Source organism: Delphinapterus leucas, chromosome 6 (genome assembly GCF_059928025.1).
Source record: "Delphinapterus leucas isolate spDelLeu-1000000601 "Yukka" chromosome 6, BTC_Dleu_Yukka2, whole genome shotgun sequence".
Taxonomy (NCBI): Eukaryota; Metazoa; Chordata; class Mammalia; order Artiodactyla; family Monodontidae; genus Delphinapterus; species Delphinapterus leucas.
This window is the reverse complement of record NC_143134.1, coordinates 73,888,568-73,916,037: the sequence shown is the minus strand read 5'-3', so window position 1 is coordinate 73,916,037 and position 27,470 is coordinate 73,888,568. Positions and strand designations below refer to the sequence as shown.

The following is a 27,470-nucleotide window of genomic DNA, read 5'->3' as shown; positions in this document are numbered from 1 at the left end:
ACTATACAAAGATAACTACTATTAACATTTACCGTATATCTATCATCCTTTTAATATGCCTTTATGATTTTTTTTACAAAACTGTGTAATACTCTTCGTACTAATTTTTTTAATCAAAAAACGTATATTATGGATATCTGATGTCATCAAATATTGTCATAAGACACTATTTTGATGGTTGCATAGATTCCATTATACAAATGTAATTCACATGCTTTGTTTTAATATTATTTTTGTTGGTAGATTGAAAAAGTCCTTCAGCAGGGAGAGATTGGAGACTGTGCAGAACCCTACATGGTTATCAAAGAAAGTGATGGTGGAAAGGTATGCTATTTTGAGTATTGCTAAATGGTAACATTTTAGAATAAGCAGGTATTTTTCAGAAGTCTCCCATAAAATAGTTAATGGAGTTTAGTCCATAATGTGTCCCCATATGAAGCACTAGTAAATTATATTCAAACAAAATAAGGAAGGGAAACTTCATCGATGACAACTTTTTAAAGAAATAAACTATTAAACTCAGCAAACGATGATGTACACACCAATGTCTAATTACAAAACTTGACTAGGGCAAAAACGTGTCCTGTTGTCTTGGTTCTGAGGCCCGGACTCGGTTGGGAGGGCCACAGACACCCCATGAAGCTGAACAGTGCCACAGCTCCCCTAGCTTCCTCCACAGCATGGGCCACCACCCTTTCTGATTTGGATATTTGGACATTAGCTGAGACTGCTGTACATCGTAAATTTATTAGTACAACATAGGTACTGAGCCATGAAAAGGACGTCTCTTCTCAGCACCCATTTGCAAAAGTTTCCAACATAATTTTTAAAACACGGCCTTTTTGGAATAAGACTTGCCTAACAGCATCCTACTGCAGACTCATAAATTTCAAGTAAGATTTATTGAACTCAAGATAACTTGCTTTTTTTAATATACCTTTTATCCTGAACTTAGAATGATTACTTTGGAAGTGTTGTCAACCTAATAAGGAGGTTGTTAGGAACCCTTATAGATCTTTCTGGAATCTTCCAAGACAACTATGGAAAAACAGGCTCTCTTAAGAGCTTGATAGATGATGTACAAAACTTTTCATCCCAAGATTCTCTCGTGCGAATCCAGTGTAGCTAGCACCTAAAAGAGGTACTTGTTGATTAGGTAGTATAACAAGCCCCAATACTTTTGGGTTTTTTGTTTGCTTGTTTGTTTGTTTGTTTAGCTGAAGGTATATTTAATAATTGAATGTAGGCTTTCTTTAATTCTTTAAATTCCTCCTTTTCTATTCTGTACTTCCTTATCAGTTGGACTTCTGGCCTGAGATGTGTTGTTTTTCTGCCTATTCCCTCTTTTTAATCAGTAGAGTAGGGATTTTGGAGATGGCTGTCATATCCATGGCAGAGGCAGTTGACTTGGTGCTGGTGCCATATTGGTTTGTTTTTTTTTTATATCTTTATTGGAGTATAATTGCTTTAAAATGTTGTATTAGTTTCTGCTGTACAACAAAATGAATCAGCTATATGTATACATATATCCCCATATCTCCTCCCACCCTCCCTATCCCACCCCTCTAGGTCGTCACAAAGCATTGAGCTGATTTCCCTGTGCTACGAGCAGCTTCCCACTAGCCATCCATTTTACATTTGGTAGTGTATATATGTCAATGCTACTCTGTCACTTCGTCCCAGCTTCCCCTATCACCTATGTCCTCAAGTCCATTCTCTACATCTGTGTCTTTATTCTTGCCCTGCCACTGGGTTCATCAGTACTGTTTCCTTAGATTCCATATTTGTGCGTTAGCATACGGTATTTGTTTTTCTCTTTCTGACTTACTTCACTCTGTATGACACACTCTAGGTCCATCCACCTCATTACAAATAAGTCAATTTCGTTCCTTTTTACAGCTAAGTAATATTCCATTGAATATATGTGCCACATCTTCTTTACCCATTCATCTGTTGATGGACATTTAGGTTGGTTCCATGTCCTGGCTATTGTAAATAGTGCTGCAATGAACATTGTGGTACATGTATCTTTTTGAATTATGGTTCTCTCAGGGTATATGCCCAGTAGTTGGGTCATATGGTAGCTCTGTTTTTAGTTTTTTAAGTAACCTCCATACTGTTCTCCATAGTGGTTCTATCAATTTTCATTCCCACTAACAGTGCAGGAGGGTTCCCTTTTCTCCACACCCTCTCCAGCATTTATTGTTTGTAGATTTGTTGATGAGGGCCATTCTGACTGGTGTGAGGTGATATTTCATTGTGGTTTTGATTTGCGTTTCTCTAATGAATAGTGATGTTGAGCATCTTTTCATGTGTTTGTTGGAAATCTGTATGTCTTCTTTGGAGAAATGTCTGTTTAGGTCTTATGCCCATTTTTTGACTGAGTCGTTTTTTTGTTATTGAGCTGCATGAGCTGCTTTGTATATTTTGGAGATTGATCCTTTGTCAATTGCTTCGTTTGCAAATCTTTTCTCCCATTCTGAGGGTTGTTTCTTCGTCTTGTTTATGGTTTCCTTTGCTCTGCAAAAGCTTTTAAGTTTCATTAGGTCCCATTTGTTTATTTTTTATTTTATTTCCATTACTCTAGGAGGTGGGTCAAAAAGGATCTTGCTGTGATTTATGTCATAGAGTGTTCTGCCTATGTTTTCCTCTAAGAGTTTGATAGTTTCTGGCCTTACATTTAGGTCTTTAATCCACTTGGAGTTTATTTTTGTGTATGGTGTTGGGAAGTGTTCTAATTTCATTCTTTTACATGTAGCTGTCCAGTTTTCCCAGCACCACTTATTGAAGAGGCTGTCTTTTCTCCACTGTATATTCTTGCCTCCTTGTCAAAGATAAGGTGACTTTATGTGCGTGGGTTTATCTCTAGGCTTTCTATCATGTTCCATTGATCTATATTTCTGTTTTTGTGTCAGTACAACAGTGTCTTAATTACTGTAGCTTTGTAGTATAGTCTGAAGTCAGGGAGACTGATTCCTCCAACTCTGTCTTTCTTTCTCAAGATTGCTTTGGCTATTCGGGGTCTTTTGTGTTTCCATACAAATTGTAAACTTTTTTGTTCTAGTTCTGTGAAATATGCCATTGGTAATTTGATAGGGATTGCATTGAATCTGTAGATTGCTTTGGGCAGTGTAGTCATTTTCACAATGTTGATTCTTCCAATCCAAGAACATGGTATATCTCTCCATCTGTTTGTATCTGATTTCTTTCATCAGTGTCTTATAGTTTTCTGCACAGGTCTTTTGCCTACTTAGGTAGGTTTATTCTGTTTGTTGCAGTGGTAAATGGGAGTGGTTCCTTAATCTCTCTTTCTGATTTTTTGTTGTTAGTGTATAGGAATGCAAGAGATTTCTGTGCATTAATTTTGTATCCTGCTACTTTACCAGATTCATTGATTAGGTCTAGTAGTTTTCTGGTGGCATCTTCAGGATTTTCTAAGTATAGAATCATGTCGTCTGCAAACAGTGACAGTTTTACTTCTTCTTTTCTGCTTTGGATTCCTTTTATTTCTTTTTCTTCTCTGATTGCCATGGCTAAAACTTCCAAAACTATCTTGAATAATAGTGGTGAGAATGGCCACCCTTGTCTTGTTCCTGATCTTAGAGGAAATGCTTTCAGTTTTTCACCATTGAGAATGATGTTGTGCCATATTGTTTGTTTCTGCTGTCTCTTTCCATTTTCCTCTAGAGTAAAGAAAAGATTGAAAAACTAAAACTTCAAGCTGAATCCTTCTGCCAACGTTTGGGGAAATACCGGATGCCCTTTGCCTGGGCTCCCATAAGCTTAGCAAGTTTCTTCAATGTCTCTACCCTCGACAGGGAGGTAACTGATGTGGAGTCCACGGTTGGTAAGCTTTTCAACTGTGGTGTGAAGGGAAGGGCTCCCCAATGTACCAATTCTGAGGTTAGCTACTGGTTGGTGGGGGATTGGGGGTGCAGTAAGGTGGGGGGAGTGGGCCCGAAGAAGGAGGTGAATAGAATGAAACATGATTAAGACTGGAATACAAATGCTTGAATGGACAGCGATCCCCAAGACAATTACAATGAACTTTGTGGAGTTTAAATATAGTAAGATTTTTGGTTGGAATTTTCTGTACAGTTTGACACTTTAAAGAGTTAATTTTTAGTGGCCATCTCTTCTTAAAAGTAAAATTCTTGAAAATAACAAGAAAATATAATAATACAATAATATAGTTTGTAGTGTGTTCAACAAAGGCACCATGGTTGGCTCCTAAATATAAGAAAAGCAAGGGCTTCAAAATGAAAAACTCTGGTTTCTAGCAAACTTTCCAGTTCCTTAAAGTTTATTTTGCCAAGGGCAAATGAAAAAAGTGGATGCCAAAAGAATATTTAGTTACTGTTCTGATTTATTTAGCATATTTCTCTTTTTCATTACCTAACCCTTGACCTGAGTTATTAATTCCCTCAACAGTTTGGGTATGGAACTATCCAAGAGGGTTACAGAGTTTGCAAGAATATCACCCCTCACCTGTGTCAGAGTTTCTCTTTTTTAAAATGCAAATATTTATGTCTCCAGTCACATTTCTTGGGAAGTTTTTCATGCATTCCTTAGCTCTGCCACTTCTGAAATGTTGCCTTTACCAGAGGAGTGGAGGAAAAGGTATTTTGTTATTGCTGCTGCTATCCTGGAGTTATTGATGCATAATTACCAGTCAGAACTCCCGGGTTATTGCTGATTTATCAAAAACAAATCTCAGGGCTTCCCTGGTGGCGCAGTGGTTGAGAGTCCGCCTGCCGATGCAGGGGACACGGGTTCATGCTCCGGTCCAGGAAGATCCCACGTGCCTCGGAGCGGCTGGGCCCGTGAGCCATGGCCGCTGAGCCTGCGCGTCCAGAGCCTGTGCTCCGCAACGGGAAAGGCTGCAACAGTGAGAGGCCCGCGTACTGCAAAAAAAGAAAAAAATCTCATTTTAGTGCATCCCAACATTCACACCACAATATGTGTGTGTGGGTTTTTTTTTAATGCTAATTTCTATGTAGACCCAGGTAGCCTTATTTGAAAGAGTTCTGCATAGAGCTTAAAGGACACATAAACTAAGTAGTTAAGGCATAGAGCTTGCTGGGTCCTCAGTCATCTCTGGGTCAAGGAGAAATTAACCTGACTACAGAGGCTGATTTTTAAGAATCAGCCAAAAGATGTAGTGTATTATACTGAGGCAGCATGGCAAGTTTAGGTGGCTCAGTGGTAGCAGGAAGTTCCAGTTCAGCATTATGACAAGAATTAAGGGTAAGAGAATGTTCAAAGACAGGGTTGAAATATTACAGTTCTATGCAATTTGACCATTCACTACAGAACCCCTGAGTTTTGCAGTACAAAAGTAACAAAATCCTCACCTAAATCTCAAAAGGGGTAAGAAATAACTAAGCAGAGTATCAGGGTTCAGGTTTGGGTGTGACTCAGTTCTAATTACCATTAGGCAGGTTGGCCAAGGCAGAAACTCAGTTCTGCTGCCTGGTCCACATAGCAAGAGCAGAAGAAAGCTCAGATCCAGGATGGACTCAGGCTGACCTGTACATAGCGTGTTCGGGCCAGAATCCCAAATGCCTGCAGGGGCATTTGAGTACATGCCTCTCCCAATGGAATGTAAATATAAAAATAAAACAAAACTAAACACTGTTGACTAAATAAAGCTTATTATTTAGCCAGACCCTGCTCTGGCTGCAGTTCTGGCCTCCTGCTCCTTGATCGCCACGTGGGAGGGCACTGTGGTTGCTTTTGGGCTCTCACTATGATCAGAGGAGGATTAGGGGCTCCAACAGGGGGGTCTAAGAACAGGGATCGGGGAGGGAAATTGTCATGCAAAACAAGAATGGCCGTGTTCAGTGTTCTCCTTCAGTGCGCTTCAACATATCTTACATACGGTAAAGTTAATAACTGCTATATATTCAAACAGAAAGGCAAACTTTAGAATGACAATTGTTTTCCTTAAAGGGAAAGGCTCTGTGAGTGAGCGGAAAACTTTGTCCCAATCTCGAAGACTTTCTGAAAGAGCCTTCTCCTTGGAGGAAAATGGGGTTGGATCCAACTTCAAGACCTTGACCATTAACAGCTTTTTCAAGCAGGTATCTCTTCATGTTACAGTGTGTCTGGCTTTGTCCCCTCACAATGGCATGAGTGCTGGAGCCCAGAGGGGGAGTATATGTAGTGACTAAGAGAACAAGTTAGTCAACCTCACCAAGCCTCGGTTTCATTATCTACAAAACAGGGATGATGGCACTTGCTTGATGTAGCTTTTGGGAGGGTTCGATGACATGAGACGTGTAAAGCTCTTCTCAGAGTGCCTGGGATATAACAAGTGCTAAATGAACGTTAGCCCTTTTAATTGAGAGAAGGACTGGTTCCCATTAATACAAACTATCCTATTTGAACTGTCATGGTCAATTCATTTATTAGGCTATGAAAACAGTCTGGCTAGAATATCCATTTCCCCTTTGGCTTGGGGTTTCTTGGCCTAGGTGTTGTCCATCTCACCCCTTTTCCACGTGCGGGCTTTCCAGAGCTGCCTACTTCCTCACAGGGTGTGACCATTACAGACGGTGCTCTTTATTAGCTCAGAAATCATTGAGACTACTTAGAGAATGAAGAATTTCCTAGCATAATCAAATTCATAGAGACAGAAGGTGGAATGACAGAAAGTAGAATGATGGAGGCTAGGGGCTGCAGGAAGTGGGGAATGGGGAGTTGTTTCATGGGTATAGAGTTTCAGTTTTGCAAACTGAAGGTATTCTGGAGATCGTTTGCACAACAAAGTGAATGTACTTAACACTACTGAACGATATACTCAAAAATGGTTAAGATGGTAAATTTTATGTGATATGTATTTTACTACCAAAAAAACCAACTTGACTTATACTTGGTTTGACTCTGTTTTGGAAAATTTTCTGCAGCTCAAGCAGTTCTCATGGGGCATGTCAAGGGGTTATGTTAACAAACTGAAATGCAGAAGAGATACTAAGGGTTCTGTGTGCCATGCCTCATGATGGAGATTGCAGGGGACTGAAAGGGTTTCTATTTGGGAAATAACTCCTCCCAACTGTATTGCCTTGGGGAGCAAGGCCCTTGACTAAATAAGCCAAAGTTTTCTCATCTGTACTTAGGGATAGGACACACCTATCTACCTACCTACCTACCTTCCTTACTGGGCTGCTGTAAGGATCAGAACTCATGCACACGTATCCCTCAGCAGCATGCCTGTCCCACATACATGCGTGGAGCGTAGTATGTGTGCTTAGCCTTCTTAGTCAAGACAAATGTGAAGAATATGAGGACAGGAAAAAGATGGAAAGCTGCTTTCTCCATCTTCAAATCTTTGAAGAAAACTTTTCTTCTGTTTTGTTTCAGGGAGTAAACAAGTATCAGTGGGTTCAAGTTATAGGGGGAGGACCTTTTGGCCTGGATTACTAATGGTCAAACAGCCTTCCTCAGGAAGGCAGTAAAATCCCCATCTCCAGGAGGATTGAAGAGGCTGAGAGAGTCAGAGTGGTAGAGGAAGAATATTTGACAAGAGGTTGACTAAAAGATTTCAGAGTTGTTGCCTCGTATCTATGAAAGGCACGTTACGATAATACTTAAAGATAAAAATCTTCTGAGAAATAATCTTTGGTCCCGACCCCAGGAGTGTATGGTGAATCTACACTAACCCTGACTTCTCTCTTGGCAGGAGGGAGATCGCCTTAGTGATGAAGACTTATTCAAGTTTTTAGCTGACTACAAAAGATCTTCATCCCTACAGAGAAGAGTCAAGTCAGTTCCAGGTGTGGATGGCTTGTCTTTATCCTCTTTGTTGTGCCAAAGCCATTTATGATTAGACACATTATTCATGTAACGGTGCAATTTTTTGTCAAGGGAAATGTAGAATTTTGTATTAGGAGTTAAGGTCTGGGTTTTTTTGGCCAACCTGTTAATGTTTTCTATTTTTATTAAAGGACTGATTCTGGAAATAAACATCATGCTTTGTATTTGATTGCTCACTCAGAAAATCAGATAATTGTTTGAAGAGAGGAGCCTCTTATATCATATTGTATGGAACTCTTAACATGAGAAAAAGTGAAAGTGCAATGCTTTGGTAGAAGGTGAGGGCGCACCCTCCTTATCCTCAGCTTAACAGCCCCTGAGGCACTTCTGCAGCCCCCTGGGGTACCAGGGAACCTAGTTTGAAAACCACCAATTTTTAGTGCTTGTAATGAGAGAAGTTACTGAACTATATACTTATGGTGTGGTAGTTCTGGAAGGGACTTCAAAGATCTTCTAATGTGTTCTTACTCATTTTACAGTTTCTTGCTTTTTAAGTTCTAGAAACTAAATCTCAAAAATTGTCATGATATGCTTTTTCTCAAACTATGGGAAATTAACTGGGTATTCCAAAGTGCTTATCCTCACACAACTTATCCTCATTTCCATAAAAGAAATATAGTACAGCAGTCTTTCTTGACTCCCTCGTATATAACGTCTTTACTAAGACAGTCCTATTTTCTTTCTTTAGGCTTGCTCAAACTGGAGATTTCTCTGGCTCCAGAGATGACCAGTTGCTGTCTGACTCCTGAAATGCTGCCAGTGAGACCCTTTCCTGAAAACCGGGGACGCCCACACAAAGAGATTTTGGAATTTCCAATCCGAGAAGTGTATGTCCCTCATACTGTGTACAGGTAAGAAACAAAAGCTCTTGGAAAATTATTGAACCAAAAATTTGAGCCTTGTTTGGGTAATGCTTTCATCATCCTTTGACCTATTTTGCTACTTCCTAAGTTTTGGGGAAAATGAAATACGACGTTTACAAAACTATAGATAATTACTTTTTAAGATCAATTTGTTCTCTCTTTTTTTTGTGGTACGCGAGCCTCTCACTATTGTGGCCTCTCCTGTTGCGGAGCACAGGCTCCATACGCGCAGGCTCAGCGACCGTGGCCCACGGGCCCAGCTGCTCCGCGGCATGTGGGATCCTCCCGGACCGGGGCACGAACCCGTGTCCCCTGCATCGGCAGGCGGACTCTCAACCACTGCGCCACCAGGGAAGCCCTTAAGATCAATTTTTAAAGATGATTTATCTCATTTTTTTCACAAGAAAATGTTACTTCAGTCAAAACTGGAATGTAGAATTGTAGTGGACATATTCCTTCTAGAAACAAAAAAATCCTCCTAGTCATTACCTTGGTTTTCCTATGGGCAGAAGGACATATTAGGGAAAGAGCAATGACTAAAAGTGTTCTGGTTGTCTAAAAGACAGGTTTTTAGCTCAAGACCAGCTCTGTCAATAGAATTTAGAGGAATGAAAGAAATGTTCTGTATGTGTGCTGCCCAGTAAAATATGTGGCCCTTCAGCCTTTGAAATGTGGCTAGTACAGTGTAGGGACTGAAATTTTCATTTTATTTAACTTTAATTAATTTGAATTCAAATTCAGGTAGCTATATGTGGCTGGTGGCTACCATATTGGATAGCATGGAACTATACAGTAAAGGCCTAAGAGGTTAGGTTGCCTCAGTTTCTTGGAGGTCCTTTGCATGGGGGCTCAGAGGGAGCTTGTCAACATCCGTCTGCCGAAAGCATTGCTGATCATATACTTTTATTTGGAGAAGATTTTTTTTAATGCAGAGAAGAAAGTTATAATAAGCACCTTTTCTCCAGCATCTAGAAATGACATTTTGTTGTGTTGTGTGTGTGTGTGTGTGTGTGTATATAAATATATATATGTATATATATATGTATATATATATACATACACACAAACAATCATACTGGTTAAGTTGAAGTCTCCTTTATCCCCAGTCTCCAATTACAGACCCCTACCCTGCCTCTCACATCACATTGTCATGAACTTACATAGTTCCTTTCTATGTTCCCTGGTTTTACACACACACACACACACACACACACACACACACACACAGAGTCATGTATTATGAATCTGTGAACACTGAATGGTATTATTTTATATTCATTTAAAATATATGTAAATGGATTCATACTCTATGCATTATACTGTACTACTGTACTTTCCATCCGACAGTATGATTTTTTTCTTTTTTGTTTGAATTTTATTGATTCAGTGTGTTACACTCAGTAGCAGTCATTATTCTTTTTTAGATACTCAGATTTTCACAAATGTGACCGATGGGAATTCCTTAATAGCTTGTATTTTAGCAAGATTGATTTATAGAGAGCTTTGTCATTCTTTTAAACTGTTATTTAGTGTTCCTTTCTGTGAAGAGGCCATATTTTATTTATCTATTTCCTATTTTTTTATTGATAGATATTTATATTTTTTCAATGTTGGGCTTTTATAAACACTGTGCAGTGAGAATTTTTGTCTTTGTCTCTCTGTGCACATATGTGAAAGTCTCCCTAAGCAATATGCCTAGAAATAAAATTATTGGGTCACAGTGATATATATTTTCAGTTTTATTTATACCACCACTTATTTCCAAAATTGTGTCAGTATGCAGTCCTTCCAGCAGTGTAAGAGAGTTCTGATTCCCCCAGATCCTCACTCATACTTTCCATTGTGATGTTTGGGCATGTGGGACTGAAATGCAAAGAATTTCAGAACTCACCTAATCTAAGTACCTCTACCCCTCACGTTTTCAGATGTATAAAATTGAGACCCAGACAGGATAAGTGAGTGGTTTGTTGATGTCAAAAATGGCAGTGGGTAAAACAGCAAGGTTTTACTGTGTAGCACAGGGAACTATATTCAATATCTTGTAATAAACTATAATGGAAAAGAATCATAGAAAAAGAATGTAGAATCTAAAAAATGGGAACTTATTTACAAAACAGAAGTAGAGTCACAGATGTAGAAAACAAACTTATGGTTAACCAGAGGATTGGGGGAAGGGATAAATTTGGAGATTGGGATTGACATATACACACTACTATATGTAAAATAGATCACTAATAAGGGCCTACTGTACAGCACAGGGAACTCTAGTCAATACTCTGTAATGGCCTATATGGGAAAAGAATCTTAAAAAAAGAGTGGATATATGTGTATGTAAAACTGATTCAGTTTGCTGTACATCTGAAACTAACACATTGTAAATCAACTATACTCCAATAAATATTTAAAAAGAAAAAAGTATATAGATATATATACATGTATATATGTATAACCGAATCACTTTACTGTATATCTGAAACTAACACAATATTGTAAATCAACTATACTTCAATTTTTAAAAATGGCAGTGAGAATTACAACCAACCATTCATACAGTTAGAAGTGCACCTCTTCCTTTCAAAATTGAAGTACGCATGCATTTCCCCCATTTAATCCTTTCTGAAGCAGTTCTTGGTTTTCTCTTCTCATTCCTAAATACAGAGTCAGCCAAGTCTCCCTCCTAGATAAGTAAGCATTCCTAGGATGCAGTAGTTTCCATTCTCCATTCCCTAGAGGGAGATGAAGACATGAAAATGTTTGCTTATGGATGCTGTGTATCTTTTTAGAAACCCTATCCTATAATTGGAAAAAAGAATGCTCTTGGTATTGGAATAAACTTGCACCAAATGAATTCTATAGTTATTCAACTTCCCCTAGCTTTTAATCACCCATGGGAGGCATTTACAACTCCCTCTACTCCTTGCTGCAAACATTATCCCTTAATTACATCACAGCCGGACTCAATGCGTTAGTGCACCTACTGATTCAGAAATGTAGGAGTGCTGAGGAGGACAAGTTTGAACAGATTACTATGGACCCAACTTGGCATCATGAGAAACAGACCCACAAGTGCAAAGTGAATATTCTTTAGCTGTTCTGTACACTGTGGAAATGCCAAGGCCGCCCCATTAAAAATCAGGTCTCTTAGGAATGATAGAAGACTACTTCCCTCCAGCTTTGGTCTTCTGTCTTCTCTTGGCTCCCAGGCCACCATATTTTATAGCTTGTTTAAGGGAGGAGAGTTGTGGTGAACTTGGTTCAGAATCTTACTATGTGAAAATGTCAAGGAATTGAGAGAACATTTTGTCTAAATTTCTCATGCTGTTGTTAAATTTTTAAGTGTTTCGTCTCCAGGCCACATATGCTTTGTAGTGGTTTTGATTAGGTTGGTCTGGACAGTAACCCAGTCCTAGACTAATTCTCCCCTTTTCTCCACCACCACTCCCGTTTCGCAAAACGGAAATGGAAGACTCAAGTCAGGTCCGAACCCCAGGTCAAATTGGGAAGTTGACTCAGTTTACCCTTGGTGACCTCATCTTCTCATTTTTGTCAAAACTTGTAACCTCTTGACTTTTCTGTCCTCTCCTCTCCAAATCAAAGTCTCCTTTCAAGCAAAGGTCTCTAAACCTCTTTACATTATGGTACCAATAACAGGTGAGGTCTAAAGTCTTATCTCTCCCAAGAATATTATTTCAGTAGGGACAGCAGTTCCTGTTTCTTTTAGAAAAGTTTTCCTTTGACTGAGTTGAATTCTGGACATCATTCTAAGGGTTTGGCATGTAGGGTAACTTTTCATGTTGACCTTGCTATTTCCATGTCTCTAATTCTGGCTGTATCCCTTTAAGGAAATCAAATAAATGAAAATTAAGATTTACAGAGCAGATAAATTTAGGGATAATTCTTTGCTTGATAGCAGACTCACCTCATAAATTTGACATATGGCTTGACATAATAAATTGATCTACCTGGAACTTGTGGAGAATATATCTATTGGGCCAAGCAAGGAATACCTACAGTGACAAAGCCAGGGTTCAGATTTCCAATTTGTGTATCTTTCACATAAACTTCAGAGCTCCCTTGAGTGGAGGGAACTATTATATGGACGAATGGCAGGTGTTTTCTGGCCTTGAGTGTCAGTTGTGGCCAGAGCCATGCTTTACAGGATTGTCATATGGGTGGGGTTTCAGTTTAATACCATATGAATAGCACTCAGGTTCTTTACCTCTCTTAAAGAGCAGCTGCCATGGAGCCTCAGATAAAATTGGCCTGGGATAGGCTGAGCTGCCTTCCTGCCCTCAGTCTCTCCGTCCTCCGATCTCTTCAGGTGCCTCCTTTGACAGCCTTGCCCCTTCAGGTGCCCTCAGTTGGGGTCACTGTGTTGCCCACAGGGGCACCATTCATACTGTATTCTCTGTGGATGCTGCCTGATGCCTCTACCTTAATTCAGCTCACTTTGAGGAGTGATCTAGATCGGTTATAAAAGAACTGGTCCTGGCTGAGGAAGTATCCCCATGAACCAATGAGAGTGTTGGTCACCCATAAGACAAACACTCACTTTGAGGGAAGAGACGAACTTCTAGAGCCAGAAGTACTCATTCTAGGAATGGCGAGCATCTCCCCAACCAGGGGCTTGGGCCTCTGCAGTGCTGTTGGCAGCCTCTATGTGTGAGAGGCGTGGGGTCAGACAAGTACACCGAAGCAGACCCAGGCAAGAGCTATTTCAAAATCACAAGCAGAAGGACGGTCATTCCGAAAGCGGAGCAGAACAGCTGGAAAAATTAGGTCGGTAAACAGGATTATCCGACTCTGAGTATGGCATTCTTTTCTCCATGCCCAGATTAAAAAAATACTGGTTGTTAGCCCAAGAACACGTTTGAACCAACTCCTGGCTGATTTTCCATGTGGCCCAGCAGCTGGTAATGGAGACTCCAGCTGCCTTCTGGTGGGGGCAGAATGAAAACAATGCGGCCTGGGGCCAAGGCCCAGCGAGACCTTTAAGGGCGTTTTATCCTGTGGCAGTTACTGGAGTTTGCCCGGAGATCACAGGCGCTGAGGTTGTAATGAGCTTGTTAAGCTCCTTGCTGTCCCTGTAACTGGTGATTACATTAGAGAAATCCACATAAAGTGCGTTTTCATCTCTCATCCCAGCCCCCAATAGCCTCTGAGGTCATTTTATCCAATTATCAGACTCGCTGTGGATGACTGTGCTTGCTGTGAACAAGCATATCACTGAGAACATGATTTCTTTGATGGATAATTAGCTGTTTTCAGGCTGCCTCCTATTTAGCTGAATGTTCTCAGACCAGAAGTCTGCATTCTGGTCTAACAGGGAGGTGCCTTTCGTATCACAATGGCGTTTTGAGGAACACTGCTGGGCTTGCATCCTACAGGGGCAGAAAGCACAGCACAGGATAAATGTGCAAGCTGGTCTTGAATGACTGTCTGGAAGTTATAATTTAGTGAATAGCATTTCTAAGGAATAAACCAGAAATAATTCTGGGTGACGTGTTTAGGAAGGGGTCAGGGCATGGAGAATGGAAGGTATCCTTGAGAGGAACTTCCTTTTGTCCAATCGGAGCCCAGTTGTCTCTCCATCCAGAGTGGATCTGTTCAGTGTTGGGGGTGGGATGAGGGAGGGGAAGAAGGGTAGTGTGCCTCAGAGTTCATTGTAGAGCTTTGTAAAAATGCAAGGGTCCAGTCCTACCTGGAGACTCCCATTCAGGAGGCCTGGGGTAGGGTCTTAAGGGTACAACACGCTTCTTTGAGGATCAAAGCCTCTCCCTCCCTTTCATGGTCCCTGTTAATGAGTTCCTCTACTTATTGGAGTCATCCAAAGTCCACAGTGACGCAAGCCACGGGAAACTCGGGGGAAAGAGCCTTGCAACTTAATCCCTCTGACCTGGAAAGCAATCCTATCGTATGCCAGGATACCAGGTGAAATGGATACGGTGAAGAGCAAGTATTCAATACTTGTCTATCAGGAATCTACAACACCCAGAAAACCTCTCCATGTGAGGACGATGTTTTTTTAATGGCGTAATGCTCCTCAATGCTGTTAGTACTCCAGGCTTATTGCTAATTAATGGTTAGTAGTTTATGATGTGATTGACCCTGGTCTAAATCACCACAAAACAATGCCTTACTTAAATAACTATTCCAAATAATAACTCCCCATTCTTATTTGTTTCTTTGGTTGTTTGAATTTTATTTATTTTGGAATAGGTATCCTATTCTAATATTTCAATATTTTAAAAGTACGTAAGTGCATGGTGAAAATTCTCTCTACCATGCCTGACCTCCAACTGTAGATTCCCTTCCTTGGAGACAGTCTTAAAATATATATATATTTACACACACACACACACACACATACACGCATTTTATTTTCTTCATTTTATTCTACAAATATTGAGTGCCTGCAACATGCCAGGCCCTTTTCTAGACACTGGAGAAATACTAGTGAACAAAACAGATGAAAGTCATGTATATTTCACAGCTCAATCCTATTTTTGACAATTGGAAACAGCCATTTTTTCAGTTTCTTGTTTATCCTTCCAGAAATAAACTATGTTTGTACAAACCAGTACAACCTTGCACTTTTCCTTTCAGAGTGCAAGTATAGCATAATCCTCGCACTGTTCTGCACTTTGATTTCTCATTGAACACTATGTTATGGAGAGCATTTCTATATGAATACAGAGTGGCCTCGTGCTTTTTTACACCTGCACTGAATCTCATTATATGGCTGTATCATAATTCATTTAACCCCAGACTAATGAGCATCTAAGATGTTGCCAATCTTTCAACATTACAAATGATGTTCAGATGAAGAATCTTATATAAACTTTCACACATGTACAAGCATATGGTATAAATTCCTACTTTTCACCCTTTAAAGGAGTGTTTAAATAACTGTTGTAAGTATAAGACAGCCCTGAAGCTCAGTCCTTGGTCTTCCTAGACTCAGTGAGCAGTTGTTTGTGGAACATGAAGCTTATTATAAACAAACACTTTATTTAGGAATAGCAGTGACAGCCCAGGCAAAATCTAATCATTTAAATTAGCTGAGTAATGGAGACAAAGGCAAAGTGAATTCCTGGTGCCAAAATTACCCAGATAGTTAAGCTCCTGTACTTGACTTTGCTCTGGCAAGTTGGCCTCAATAATAAATCAGGAACACAATCCTCACTTTCCTCCAAAATTCAGTCATCCTTCCTCTTTTTAGAAGAATGAAAAAACTCAGGAGGGAACAAGTTACCTAAGATTTCTTAGCAGCAAGGGCAGGTTTTGCGAAGCTCCCCTTCCAGTACAACATTTAGCCACTTGAGGGCACAATTTGCTCATTTTCTAGATTCAGAAGCGGCTAGGTACCTTTCCATTTCTAAGCAGATGGAGTCGTGATTTATTAAAGGCAAACATGCATTGTATTTTTTTGGCCTTGAAGTGCAGGACCAAGAAAAACTGAGAAAGTATTCCAGTGTCCCAAGAGATCACTGTTGGCACTTTTTGCAAAGGATTTTCTTTTACCCTGTCAGCTTCTGCTTTCTTTCATCAGTTAAGTCAGGAACTTAGAAATCTGTCACTTTGTTGAAAGATGTGGTGGAAAGGAGGATGGAGAAATGTATCCTGTGGTCTAGAGAGACAGCAAAGTCTCGTTTTGGGGGTGTACTGCTCACTATACATTTTTACACATTCACCAAACCTGCCTCAAGTACAAAAGTAAAAGAACGTGGTTTGGAAGTAATGAAATAGTGTTAAGGAGGCTCTGTGTACATTAAGTACAAGTCACAACCCCTCACTAGTCTCTATTTTATACTCATTCCCTTTGAGGCCATCATGCTTTAGTGTTACTGCCTGTAAACAACTGTCCTAACCAAAAATCCTGCTCTGTCCACATATTGGGGGTGAATGTCATTTTTTTCCCCAGAGATCCTTTATGTAGATTTCAGCAGTAAGGTTCCTGAAGCATCCTGTTTTTACATGGCGTGGGACTGTAAGGTTGGTGGGAGCAGAAGCAACAGAGGAATGGTAATGAAAATGCGGCAAATCTGGGCCTGCATTTGATGATGGTGATGAATAGTTTGCCTAGATTAGAAGGAGCTTCCTAACATTCAAAAAGCCTTCTCTCTTTGACTTCTCTTCTTCTGTTAGTTTTTTAAATTGTTATTTTAAAGTTAGTTCTTTGAAGTGGCTTTGTCTTCTGATGAGATATCCTTCGGGGAATTGTTCCCTCTTATTTCTTTGACCATTTAGGGGGAAAAAAATCTTCTCTGCGTTTTAGCTTCTCATTCTTTGTTCTGACTTTACTGTATACTTTAAAGATCCACTCTTCCCATGAAGTGCTTGGCCATCTCTAAAGGAGAGATGTTTTAATAACTCTCCAGTAATGGGTGTCCTGTGGTTTTAAGGACTCAGATACGCTGCCCTTTGCCCCTCTCTGCTGAAGTCAGAATGCCCTGGGTCGAAATATTAGGTGCTGTGTCAGTCTTCCCAGGGCAAAAGTGGGTTTTGGGGTGAGGACAATGCAGGCTAGCCCAACAGCACAAAGTAAAATAGAACTAGGAGTGGGGGGGGACTGAGGTTTGACTCAGTGTAAGAAGGTAATTTTTAAAAAGCCATGGCTTATCAGTCACATATCATGTACCTTTTATAATTAAAAAATGAATTTCATTTATCCACTGGCCTAAACTATAACTTCCAAAACTGTGCTGTTCCACCTCACTTGTTTAATGTTCTTTGTTTGACAACGTTCAGAATGTAAGCTGAGGGCTTCCCTGGTGGCGCAGTGGTTGAGAGTCCGCCTGCCGATGCAGGGGACACGGGTTTGTGCCCCGGTCAGGGAAGGTCCCACATGCTGCGGAGCGGCTGGGCCCGTGAGCCATGGCCGCTGAGCCTGTGCGTCCAGAGCCTGTGCTCCGCAATGGGAGAGGCCACAACAGTAAGAGGCCCGCGTACCGCAAAAAAAAAAAAAAAAGAAAAAAGAAATGTAAACTGAGATCCATGCAGTGGTTCAGAAATAGAAGTATTACAGTTTAATAAAGATAAAAGTAGAGGAGCTCAATTTAATGGCTCATTTTAATGATTTAAAAGAGATTTCCATGCCTAGACTAATAATTATATATTTAGCAATAAGAGCATCTCAAAGCCCATTTCTCATCTTTTCCTGGAGTTACATTTTTTATTTTTATTTATTAATTTATTTAAAGGGAACATGCTTTTTTATTGAAGTATAGGTGATTTACATATTACATTAGTTTCAGGCTCTGGGCACAAGAGTCCAGAGAGAGATACACTTCTTTTATATGCTCTCTAATGTCTTCTCCAGAGTTGAGTTGAAACGAAACTAACTCTAGCACGAAAATCCAAAATCCCTATCCCAGCCAGCAGCCAACAAAGAACTGCCTCTTTGTGTTTCTAGGTCAGGCAGAAGTAAAGTCCATAACAATTACTGTTACTCAACCTTCCAAATGGTCTGGGGATGGCACAGCCCCTTGTGGACTTGTCACTCTGGTGTGAGTGTGGGCAGCGAGAACTCTTCCCTCTCCTCCTTCCTCACCCTCTGTCACAGAGCAGGATACCTGTCCTTTGTTTGTTTTTTTGTTTTTGGCCAACGTTACAGCACCCGGGATCTTAGTTCCCCGACCAGGGATCGAACCCATGCCCCCTGCAGTGGAAGCACAGAGTCCTAACCACTGGACCACCAGGGAAGTCCCAAATACCTGTCCTTTGAAAATCTCACCAACTGAGCAATACTTGTCACCCTATGAATAAAGTTCATGCAATCACCTAATGTATTTTTGATCCCCGACCGTGTGCCAGGCACAATGCTTGGTGCTGAGAGAGACAAAGAGGAGGACTGCCTCTCCTTGGAGGTAAACCCCAGTCTCCTGGAGACACTGGAACCCCTCTTAATCACGCTGATCTACAGAAAGACACACATGCAACTTTGTCCTGCAGTCACTTGAGATCTTTGCAGGTTCTCCTGCCTCCAAAACCCAGACAAGCCTTCTCTCTCACCAAGTACCCAAAGCAGGCATATGTTTCTAGAAGTTGTTGGGGACATCTGAACAATTTATTTCTTAGTGGGCCTGCTGTTTCCTCCAATTCCAATATTTTCTTCCCCAACCCGAACCAAGACATCTGCCAATATTAAAATCATCAGGAATGTTAAAGCAAGCATTTTTATCAATAGTACTGATTTATTCATTGGCTGTTTTTTGTTTGTTTGTTTATTTTTTTTTAATGGGCAGGGGACTAGTAAAAGTTCTGCCCCAAACCCAAAGAAAAAAGTCAGCTTCAACAACAGCAAAACTTGGAAATTTTCTGGTATGTGTATGAGGTTTTGTCAGTTGGCAGATTTGTTTTAGGAAACTATTTGCAAAGCCTGGAAAAAATGTGCTCCCTCCGTCTCTCAAAAGAACATGCAGGTTGGTTCGTGTTAGTCCTTCACGTGACAATTCCGCCTGGTGGCCTTTTGAAAAACGTTGCCCAGATTTGGCATCAAAATGGTGTCTTTAAACTTGAATTTTAGGTCTTTCACAAAACCAAATATTGTTGAAATGTTTGAATATTTACCAAGCATATGTTTGGCAAAGCCAAATATGTTGAAATTGTTGTTTTGTTTGGGGGAAACTTTCATTAAAAATTTGATGTTTTAAGGGAGGAAGCAGGTATTTGTGGTCGGTACTTTAAAGCATTCTTCTCCTCTTTTATCTGACCTGTCACAGCCTCTTTAAGAAACATTAATTCAGTGAATAGAATCAAAACTAGAACCAAAGAAAATTTAGTTATTCATATACTTTTAAATTCTCAAGTTTTTATACTCAGTTGGTGATTGGATGGACTCCATAGAGGCTATTTTGATGTTGACTATTTTCCTCTAGGTAGTCATGATATTATACTCCTTAGAGCAGGAATAATAACCCTGAGATACAGTTAAGAGGCACAAATGTTACAAGGTAAAGGATTTTTAAAGGAATCACCTGTTTAAATATCAGCAAATACCTAACATATACTTTTTAAAAATGTATCTACTCGTATCAGTTACCTATTGTTGCATAACCAAAACTTTGCAGCATGAAACAACAGTTGTTATCTCACAGATTATGTGGGTTATCCAGGTGTGGCTTGGCTGAGTGCCTCTGACTCAGGGCTCTCCAAAGGCCACAGTCAAGATGTCAGCCAAGGTTGGGATCACCCCAAGGGTCAACGAGGGGAGAATTCACTTCCAAGCTCACTCCTGAAGTTGTTGACAGTGTTCAGTTCCTCTTTCGTTGTTAAACTAAGGGCCTTAGGTCCTCTCTAGCTGTTGGCAAGACATCCCCTCGAATTCCTTGCTGTATTGGTTTCTCTGTAGGGCAGCTCACAACATGGCAACTGGGGTCTTCAGAATAAGCGAGAAAGAGAGAGAGAGAAAGCAAGATAGCCGCCAGGGTCTTTTTGTAACCTAATCTTGCTGTACCCTGTTGGGTAGAAATGAGTCACTAGGTCCAGCCCACACTGGAGGGGAGGGAATTACAGAGGGTGAGAACACCGGGAGGCAGCCATCATTGGGAGCCTTAGAAGCTGCTACCGTAGTTCTTAACCAAGCTACCAAAAGTTGGGGCACTCCAGCTGTGTGAATTTGAAGGAGTGTGGGGAGGTGGGAAGGTGAGGGAGGGAGGGTGGATTACTTCCGCTGATGCAGAGGACCAGGCTTCTTGTGGAGAGTGTTCCCATCAGCCTGGTATATTTTTAGGACAATACACCTCTCCCTAATAGAAAATTAACAGCTTCTTGACAGATCCTCTAAGGTGAGAAGAGTCCGTCCCTGCCCCTGCCCCTGCCCCCAGCCCAGCCCTCCTCACGAACCCACACTCCAAAGAAACAAGCCTACCATGCAGGGGAACAGTTTTTTCACCTAGGTTAAAGGAGATTTCCCAAGTTTTCTTAGATTCATAGTAGTAGGAAAAAACCCTAAGCTGTACATATTAAGGAATGGGGTCTTTTATCCCATTGCCCAGCATGTAGCACCTTACCCACCCCACTCCCCCCTTATACCCTATCATAGACTCACCTCCCAAGCATCTGTTCATCTATATACATATACAAAACCTATATAAATCCTCTGAGTGAAATGCAAAATGTACTTGTGGAAGGGTGAGTTTTATAGGATGTCTGAAATGTATATTGCTAAAGTAGTTCCAATCTCTGCTCATGTAAAATAAAATACATTCTTATTAAATATTTCCTAGTCATCCATAAAAACCCACTGAAAATAGGCTAATAAACCAACTGAGAGCTTGACCTATTTAACAAATATCTGAGCCCTCCCTAAGTCAGAATCACAAAGAATATCCAAATAACTCAGACCTTAAAACCACATCATGGGTTCCATGATGGTAGCTGGGAGTTGAAAGAGCTGCAGTTATCCAGTGAATATTTTGACTGTGTTGTCAGTGTCAAGTTTAAGAAAGTTATAGAAAAAAAATTGTGGAATAAAAAGTCTGGATTTGGGTACTTTTCCAACTTTTCCTCTTACTTTGTCACTCTCCCTGACACCCTAGGCAACTGGGGAATCTTCCTCAAAGCAGTGCCTCATGGTTAACAATTACCAGGTCATCCTTTTTATTTCCTTTCACCACTCACACCTAACAGCCCCTAAATCTAACCTCTTTGTAAGAAGGAAAAAACTGGGTAAACTAATTCATACTAAGGTGGGAGTGAATGATATATAAACCACTTAATACGTTCAATCTGCTAAGCAGAGTTTCAAAAGAATATATAGTAACGTGAATATCTTAACTGGTAAAATTTCAGCCAGTTCAACAAAGAATCTTTAAAAGAACGTTTCAAGCAAGGTTAGAGATTTATTTTTTTCTTAAAGCAGTCAGTTTTCCCCAGCATGTTTCAAATGCTTATGTATTTGTGATTCTTTTCAATGGGAATCTGATCTAGATAAAGCCTAGGATCATAAACATCCCAACTTTCCCTTTGGGTCATTTGCTACTGAAAACTAGCTGGACTTTTCCTAAACAAGTAAGTGGGTTTTAAGGAGAGCTAGGGTGCTTTCACTTGTTTTTAAAAGGTAACATCTTCTTTGCCCCAGCTTGAGGTCCTGCATTATTTCATAGGAATGCTGGCTTTTCAAGCTCTCACTTAAGAGGAACTTTTTATCTATCTCATAAAAAGAAGGGATAGGGATTGATGTAACAGAAAAGGTACTCTGCAAATATAGGAGCTGTGAGCATTTCGTTAGTTCATGTTCAAAGACAGATTCTTAGTACTTATAATAGCTGTCCTATGTAAAGTCACCGTATTTGATGTTCAAATTGTAGTTCATCAGTTGAGAAAGCATAGACCATTTTCCCTGCAAAAGTCTTGAAAATGGTGTAATAACAAGTATTAGAGTTTGCTGTTGTTTTTTGTTTCTCTCTCTCTCATTTGATTTCTGTTTTTGAGTGCATTATTTTAACATAACAAGACTATGGAGAGAGCATATTGGGTCACTAATATGTTTAGTGTTTCTAAACAACATGGTAACATTTTGTCTCTGGCTTCTTAACCGTGTTTGCTTTTTGTGGGGGCAGAGGGTAGAGGTCCGCAATGTTCAGGATACAGTACCAGCATTTATACAAAGCATTGTAGCCTAGCCCACAGAGCACAGAGGTTACTAAGGGTCAAGCTGCTGCTTGTGACAGCATCCCCGGTGCCTCCTTCCATTCTTGTGCCACTTCGCAGGGCAGGCAGACTTGTGAGGATCCTGACTGGTGTCCTAGAACAAGTCTCACATTCCGTTTTTCTTGCTCTGATTTCTGAAGATGGAATGTTCTCTTCACCCTACATGTTAGGTGTTTTCTTCCCATTTCCGTTTTTCACTGATTCCTTTGTGAGTTTGTGATTTGATCTAACCTTAAGTATTAGAAATAGGAATAAACACAAATAACGGCATGAGACCATGGAACGACAAGACAGGAGGTAGCAAATATTTTATTTTTATGCATTTATTTATAAACATTCCCATTCTAAGAAAAGTATGTGAGGCAGCTTATGGAGATTGTGTAACAAGGAATAAAATTTCTGGGTGAAAGGAAAATAAGGAGAAGGAAATCGGTATAAATCTGGGTAAGGTTAAGGTCCTCTACACTTTCTTACAAAGTCAGCTGCAAATTTGACTTTGAGCTTCCTAGCAACCAAAAACAAAACCAAAACAAAACAAAAAAACCCCTGAACTACAGGATTCATACATCTGTCAAATTAAAAAACAGACCAGTTCCCTTGGATCAGTGCTTGTCAAACTTGAACGTACACTTGAATCACCTGGGGTATTGTTAAAACGCATGTTCTGATTCAGCAGGTCTGCAGTGCATCCGAACTGGCTCCCAGGTGATGCTGCTCCTCTCTGGATGTCCTCTGAGTAGCAAAGTCAGCTCATCCAAAAGCATTTACAAAGCACGATCCCACTTAAAATACGTAGCCAGGGGGCTTCCCTGGCGGCGCAGTGGTTGAGAATCCGCCTGCCGATGCAGGGGACATGGGTTCGTGACCCGGTCCGGGAGGATCCCACATGCCACAGAGCGGCTAGGCCCGTGAGTCATGGCCGCTGAGCCTGCGCGTCCGGAGCCTGTGCTCCGCAGCGGGAAAGGCCACAACAGTGAGAGGCCCGCGTACCGCAAAAAAAATAAAAAATAAAAAAAATGAAATATATAGCCACTTTAGGCTTGCAGGTTTCCTATTTCCAGAATATACCAAATATTAAACTCTGAGATTTCTAACTTCATTTGCACTTGATGTATTTAAAACACCAAAACTTCTGACACTGAGGGACAGTACTCACTCTCATCTTCTCAGTTACTTTAAACTTAAAAGAAAAAAACTCTTATAGTTTGCTTGGTGAAATCCTTTAGCCCTTGAACAATTTAATAAAAGACCACATCATGATAGAGTTCTGGTGAGTCTGATTGTTGACCAAAGAAACTGTTTACTGTTCTTAGAAGCAGCAAAGGTTATGGGCAGTGGGTCTAGCATGAGTTTCAGGGCACCCGCATTTGAATTGCCCTGTGTCATTTGCCAGCTGTGTTACCTTGTGCAAGTTATGCAACCTCTCTGTGCCTCAGTTTTATCATCTGCCTAGTGAGGCTAAATAGTAGTACCTGTCATTGGTACGATTAGCTGTTATTAGAATGGTGCCTGCACATGGTAAAAAATAAATATTATTAGCTACTTTTACTATTACATTTAAAATAAATTTTCCTGGAAGTGAAATGTGACTGAAAAATAAAACCACCTCCTCAGCTTCTTACCATGCATAGGTACCTCAAAATAGTATCTCTAGGTTTGCAATTTTCTTTGGAATGCTTGAGTAAAAGACATCAGATAATTATAAGATATTACTGTTATTTGAATTTCATTCTGCTCAAATTGAAGTCTGTTGCTAAAAGGAAGTAAGAGACACCAACCTTTTCCTGTAGTTTTTGAATGAGGGCATCCCGTTCTTACAATTGGTTTTGCTACATTTCTGCTTCAGCAAAGAGTTCATCAGTTCTTTGGCTCTGTCTTTGTAAAAAAGGCTGGAGAGGGAAAGTTTTAAAACACAAGGAAAGAAAAAGAAATTCCTTTGAAATTGCCAAAATAGTTAGGTTGAGAGTGTTTGTTTAGAAACCTGGAGAGCTTTTTATATAGAAAGCTGTTTCAGTAGTTTTGTATCAGGAGAGGTGGGTACTAATTCACTACCCCATCTACTTCAATCCAGTGCCTCTTGCTAGTGGCCTGCTATTAAACCAACATTTGCATCTCTAGCTATAAGAAAACTAATGAAACAGAAAAACCGGTTTCTCTGGTATTTTATTCTTCCCCTCTCCCATATCAATAGCCAAGTTCCTTTTAAAACCTCCCTAAACCGACTTCCCTGGTGGCACAGTGGTTAAGAATCTGCCTGCCAGTGCAGGGGACACGGGTTCGAGCCCTGGTCTGGGAAGATCCCACATGCCGCGGAGCAACTAAGCTCGTGCGCCACAACTACGGAGCCTGTGCTCTAGAGCCTATGCTCTAGAGCCCGCGAGCCACAACTACTGAGCCCATGCACCACAACTACTGAAGCCCATGTGCCTAAAGCCCGTGCTCTGCAACAAGAGAAGCCACCCAATGAGAAGCCCGTGAACCGCAACGAAGAGTAGCCCCCGCTCGCCGCAACTAGAGAAAGCCCGCACGCAGCAACAAAGACCCAAAGCAGCCAAAAAAATAAATAAACTTTAAAAAAATTAAAAAAAAAAATCTCCCTAAACCCAAAGTACCAGACCACATGTTAACTAAAGCATATTAAGATGCACCCACTTCCTTATTAATTACATATACCCTATGTATAATTTTATAGCAATCTGCAAAGTAGGGGGGAAATTTTTTCACCTGTAGGTTAAACTCAATAGAGTTACTGTTGACTAATTGACCAAATGCTGCATTTGGTAAGCATTTAATTTAAAATTCATTAATTTTGATTTTGAGGTTTTACTTTTCATATTTTGGAGCTAATCATTTTTGAGGGTCTCAGGCATTTTTTTTGGAATCCTGAGACGTTCATAGATCTTGGGCTCTGTGCCTGTCATCCTGAGAGAAAGAAACAGCTCTGCCTGTAACCCAGGCCCGGCTCAGGGTGGGAAGTCATCAAACGCTTGTGAACTTGTAAGGAAATGGATTTCAGTGACAAGATGAAACCGAAGGAGTGCCCCCCGCAAAAAGAGCATTTTGCCTTTCTGAGAGGCCATGGTAGAGAGAAAAAGATGGTAGAGGCTGTATCAGAAAGACAGAAAGAGAGAAACTGAGGGATACTGAAAGAGACGCAGACACACACACACACGCACACACACACACACACACACACGGATTAAAGACAGGGGGTGGGTGAGAGAGAGGGAGAGAGAGAGAAAGAGAGAGAGAGAGGGAGAGAGAGAACGCCACCAAGAGATATACGAGAGACGTAGATAAATTGAAAGGTGGAGAGAGAAACCCACAGAAATTGATCCATTCTGTAAGTAATATGTTTTAAGATCTCACAGTCCTGCAGACTGTTTAAAGTTGCATTATAAAGTCCACTCAGCTGTTTTACAATTTTGATAGGAAGAGAATCTTCATTTGTGTCATATATTGCAGTTTACTAAGCACTTTTGGAGTATCATTGCATTTGAGACTTAACTCCAACCTTTCTATTACAGGTGAGGAAATTGACTTGTCCACCTTCTATTTGTAGAACATTTTGCAGTTTTTTAAAGGACATTCTCACCCAATTTCTTGCCTGGTGAGGGTCACTAATCATAGGTCTCCATACAAGCCCATCTTCCCTGGTATAAAAGAAGCTTAGGTTACAGGCATTACTGATACTCAAAAGACAGTGAAGATAACCCAGGCCACAAGACCTGCAATTCTTTTTTTTCTCCTTTTTTTAAACATGTATTTGATATTATTACTTTGTTACAGGTTCTATAGTGAAATAACAGAAAGAAAACCAAAATTGACACCAATTCTTCTCAAAATCACATTACCTTTTTCATTTCCCCAGATCATCTTTTAGCCCTTATCCTTTATGCATATTCAACTTCTGAATATTTACGGCCCTTTCGTACAGAATGTTTTATATTCTAAATTTTCACTCCACATTATGCAATGAGTATAAGCCATTTAACTCACTTCAGTCTCACTTTCAAAGAGATACATAAGTAGCACCAAGGATTGTCTGACCTGAACAGCTACAGTTAATCCTTTGGTTGTCTTTGGGATTTCCAAGGTCCTGTAATATTCTGAGTATAGAAGGCCAGGCTTCTGGCTTTATGGCATGACTGAGTGGTTCTCTATGTACTCCTTGGCAGGTGTGGTAGTGAGTGACACAAATATGTTTTTATTCAAAACATGGTTTAGGTTGGCATTATCAGCCACAGAAGATACGTGAGTATTTGCATCCCAAAGGATTAATCTGTACCACTACTCTTTTTAACCAGGCTTTTGCACAGGAGAAATAAGCCCAACTTGATGCATCTTACCTTGTGGCTTATTTTCCAATCTGTTAAAATCATGGTTAACTCAAATTATCAATAACGATCTACTCACCATGATGGCACCCATTACCCTAGTCAAAGAGAGCCCACCTGCCTTGAATAACACAGCTTCCCGCAGCTTCTGCTCTAGCGATTTCAGCTCCTCGTTGAAGTTCTCCCTGGGCTTCATCCCTGCAACCAGCCGATGGAGGCCTTCTGTCCTCTTGTCGGGCTGGGGCTGCTCAGCTCTCCTCTCAAGGCCTCCTTTCATCCTCTCCTGCTGACTGAGTTGTGTTACAAGCTCAGCTAAAGAGGTGTTCAGAGCATCCAGTTGTTTAATCAGGTGGCCAGGATGCTTTTTGCTCTAGCTTACTTGCTCCTTGAGCTCCACTCTGAGCTGGAGAAGCCTCTGGGGGAGAACACTGAACCCATGACAGGGCAGCTTTTTTTTTTTTGGGTCAGCAATATTTTTATTAATATGTATACTCACACTTTTTTAAAATTGAAGTATAGTTGATTTACAATATCGAGTTAGTTTCAGGTGTACAGCAATTCAGTTATACCTACACATATATATGTATATATAATTATATATATACCTATAAGAGAAAATAATCTGAAATGTATATATACATAATATATATTATATATAATGTATATTATATATATAGTGGTGTTTATATGTTAATCCCAGCCTCCTAATTTATCCCTCCCCCCACCCCCCTATCCTCTTTGGTAACCATAAGTTTGTTTACTAGGTCTGTGAGTCTCTTTCTGTTTTGGAAATAAGTTC

At 40.4% G+C, this 27,470-nt stretch overlaps 1 protein-coding gene across 5 annotated transcripts in view; it reads left to right on the top strand.

Moving 5' to 3' along the window:
- The window catches only part of DOCK8 (dedicator of cytokinesis 8), a 224,196-nt gene that overhangs the window by 103,105 nt on the left and 93,621 nt on the right, over window positions 1–27,470 (top strand). For all 5 annotated transcript variants that reach the window (XM_089913260.1, XM_022573565.3, XM_089913261.1 and 2 more), the window contains 5 exons: window positions 244–324; window positions 3,688–3,847; window positions 5,953–6,083; window positions 7,682–7,775; window positions 8,504–8,666. In XM_089913260.1, coding sequence (XP_089769386.1) covers window positions 244–324; window positions 3,688–3,847; window positions 5,953–6,083; window positions 7,682–7,775; window positions 8,504–8,666 — 629 coding nt within the window. The remainder of the gene's footprint in view (window positions 1–243; window positions 325–3,687; window positions 3,848–5,952; window positions 6,084–7,681; window positions 7,776–8,503; window positions 8,667–27,470) is intronic.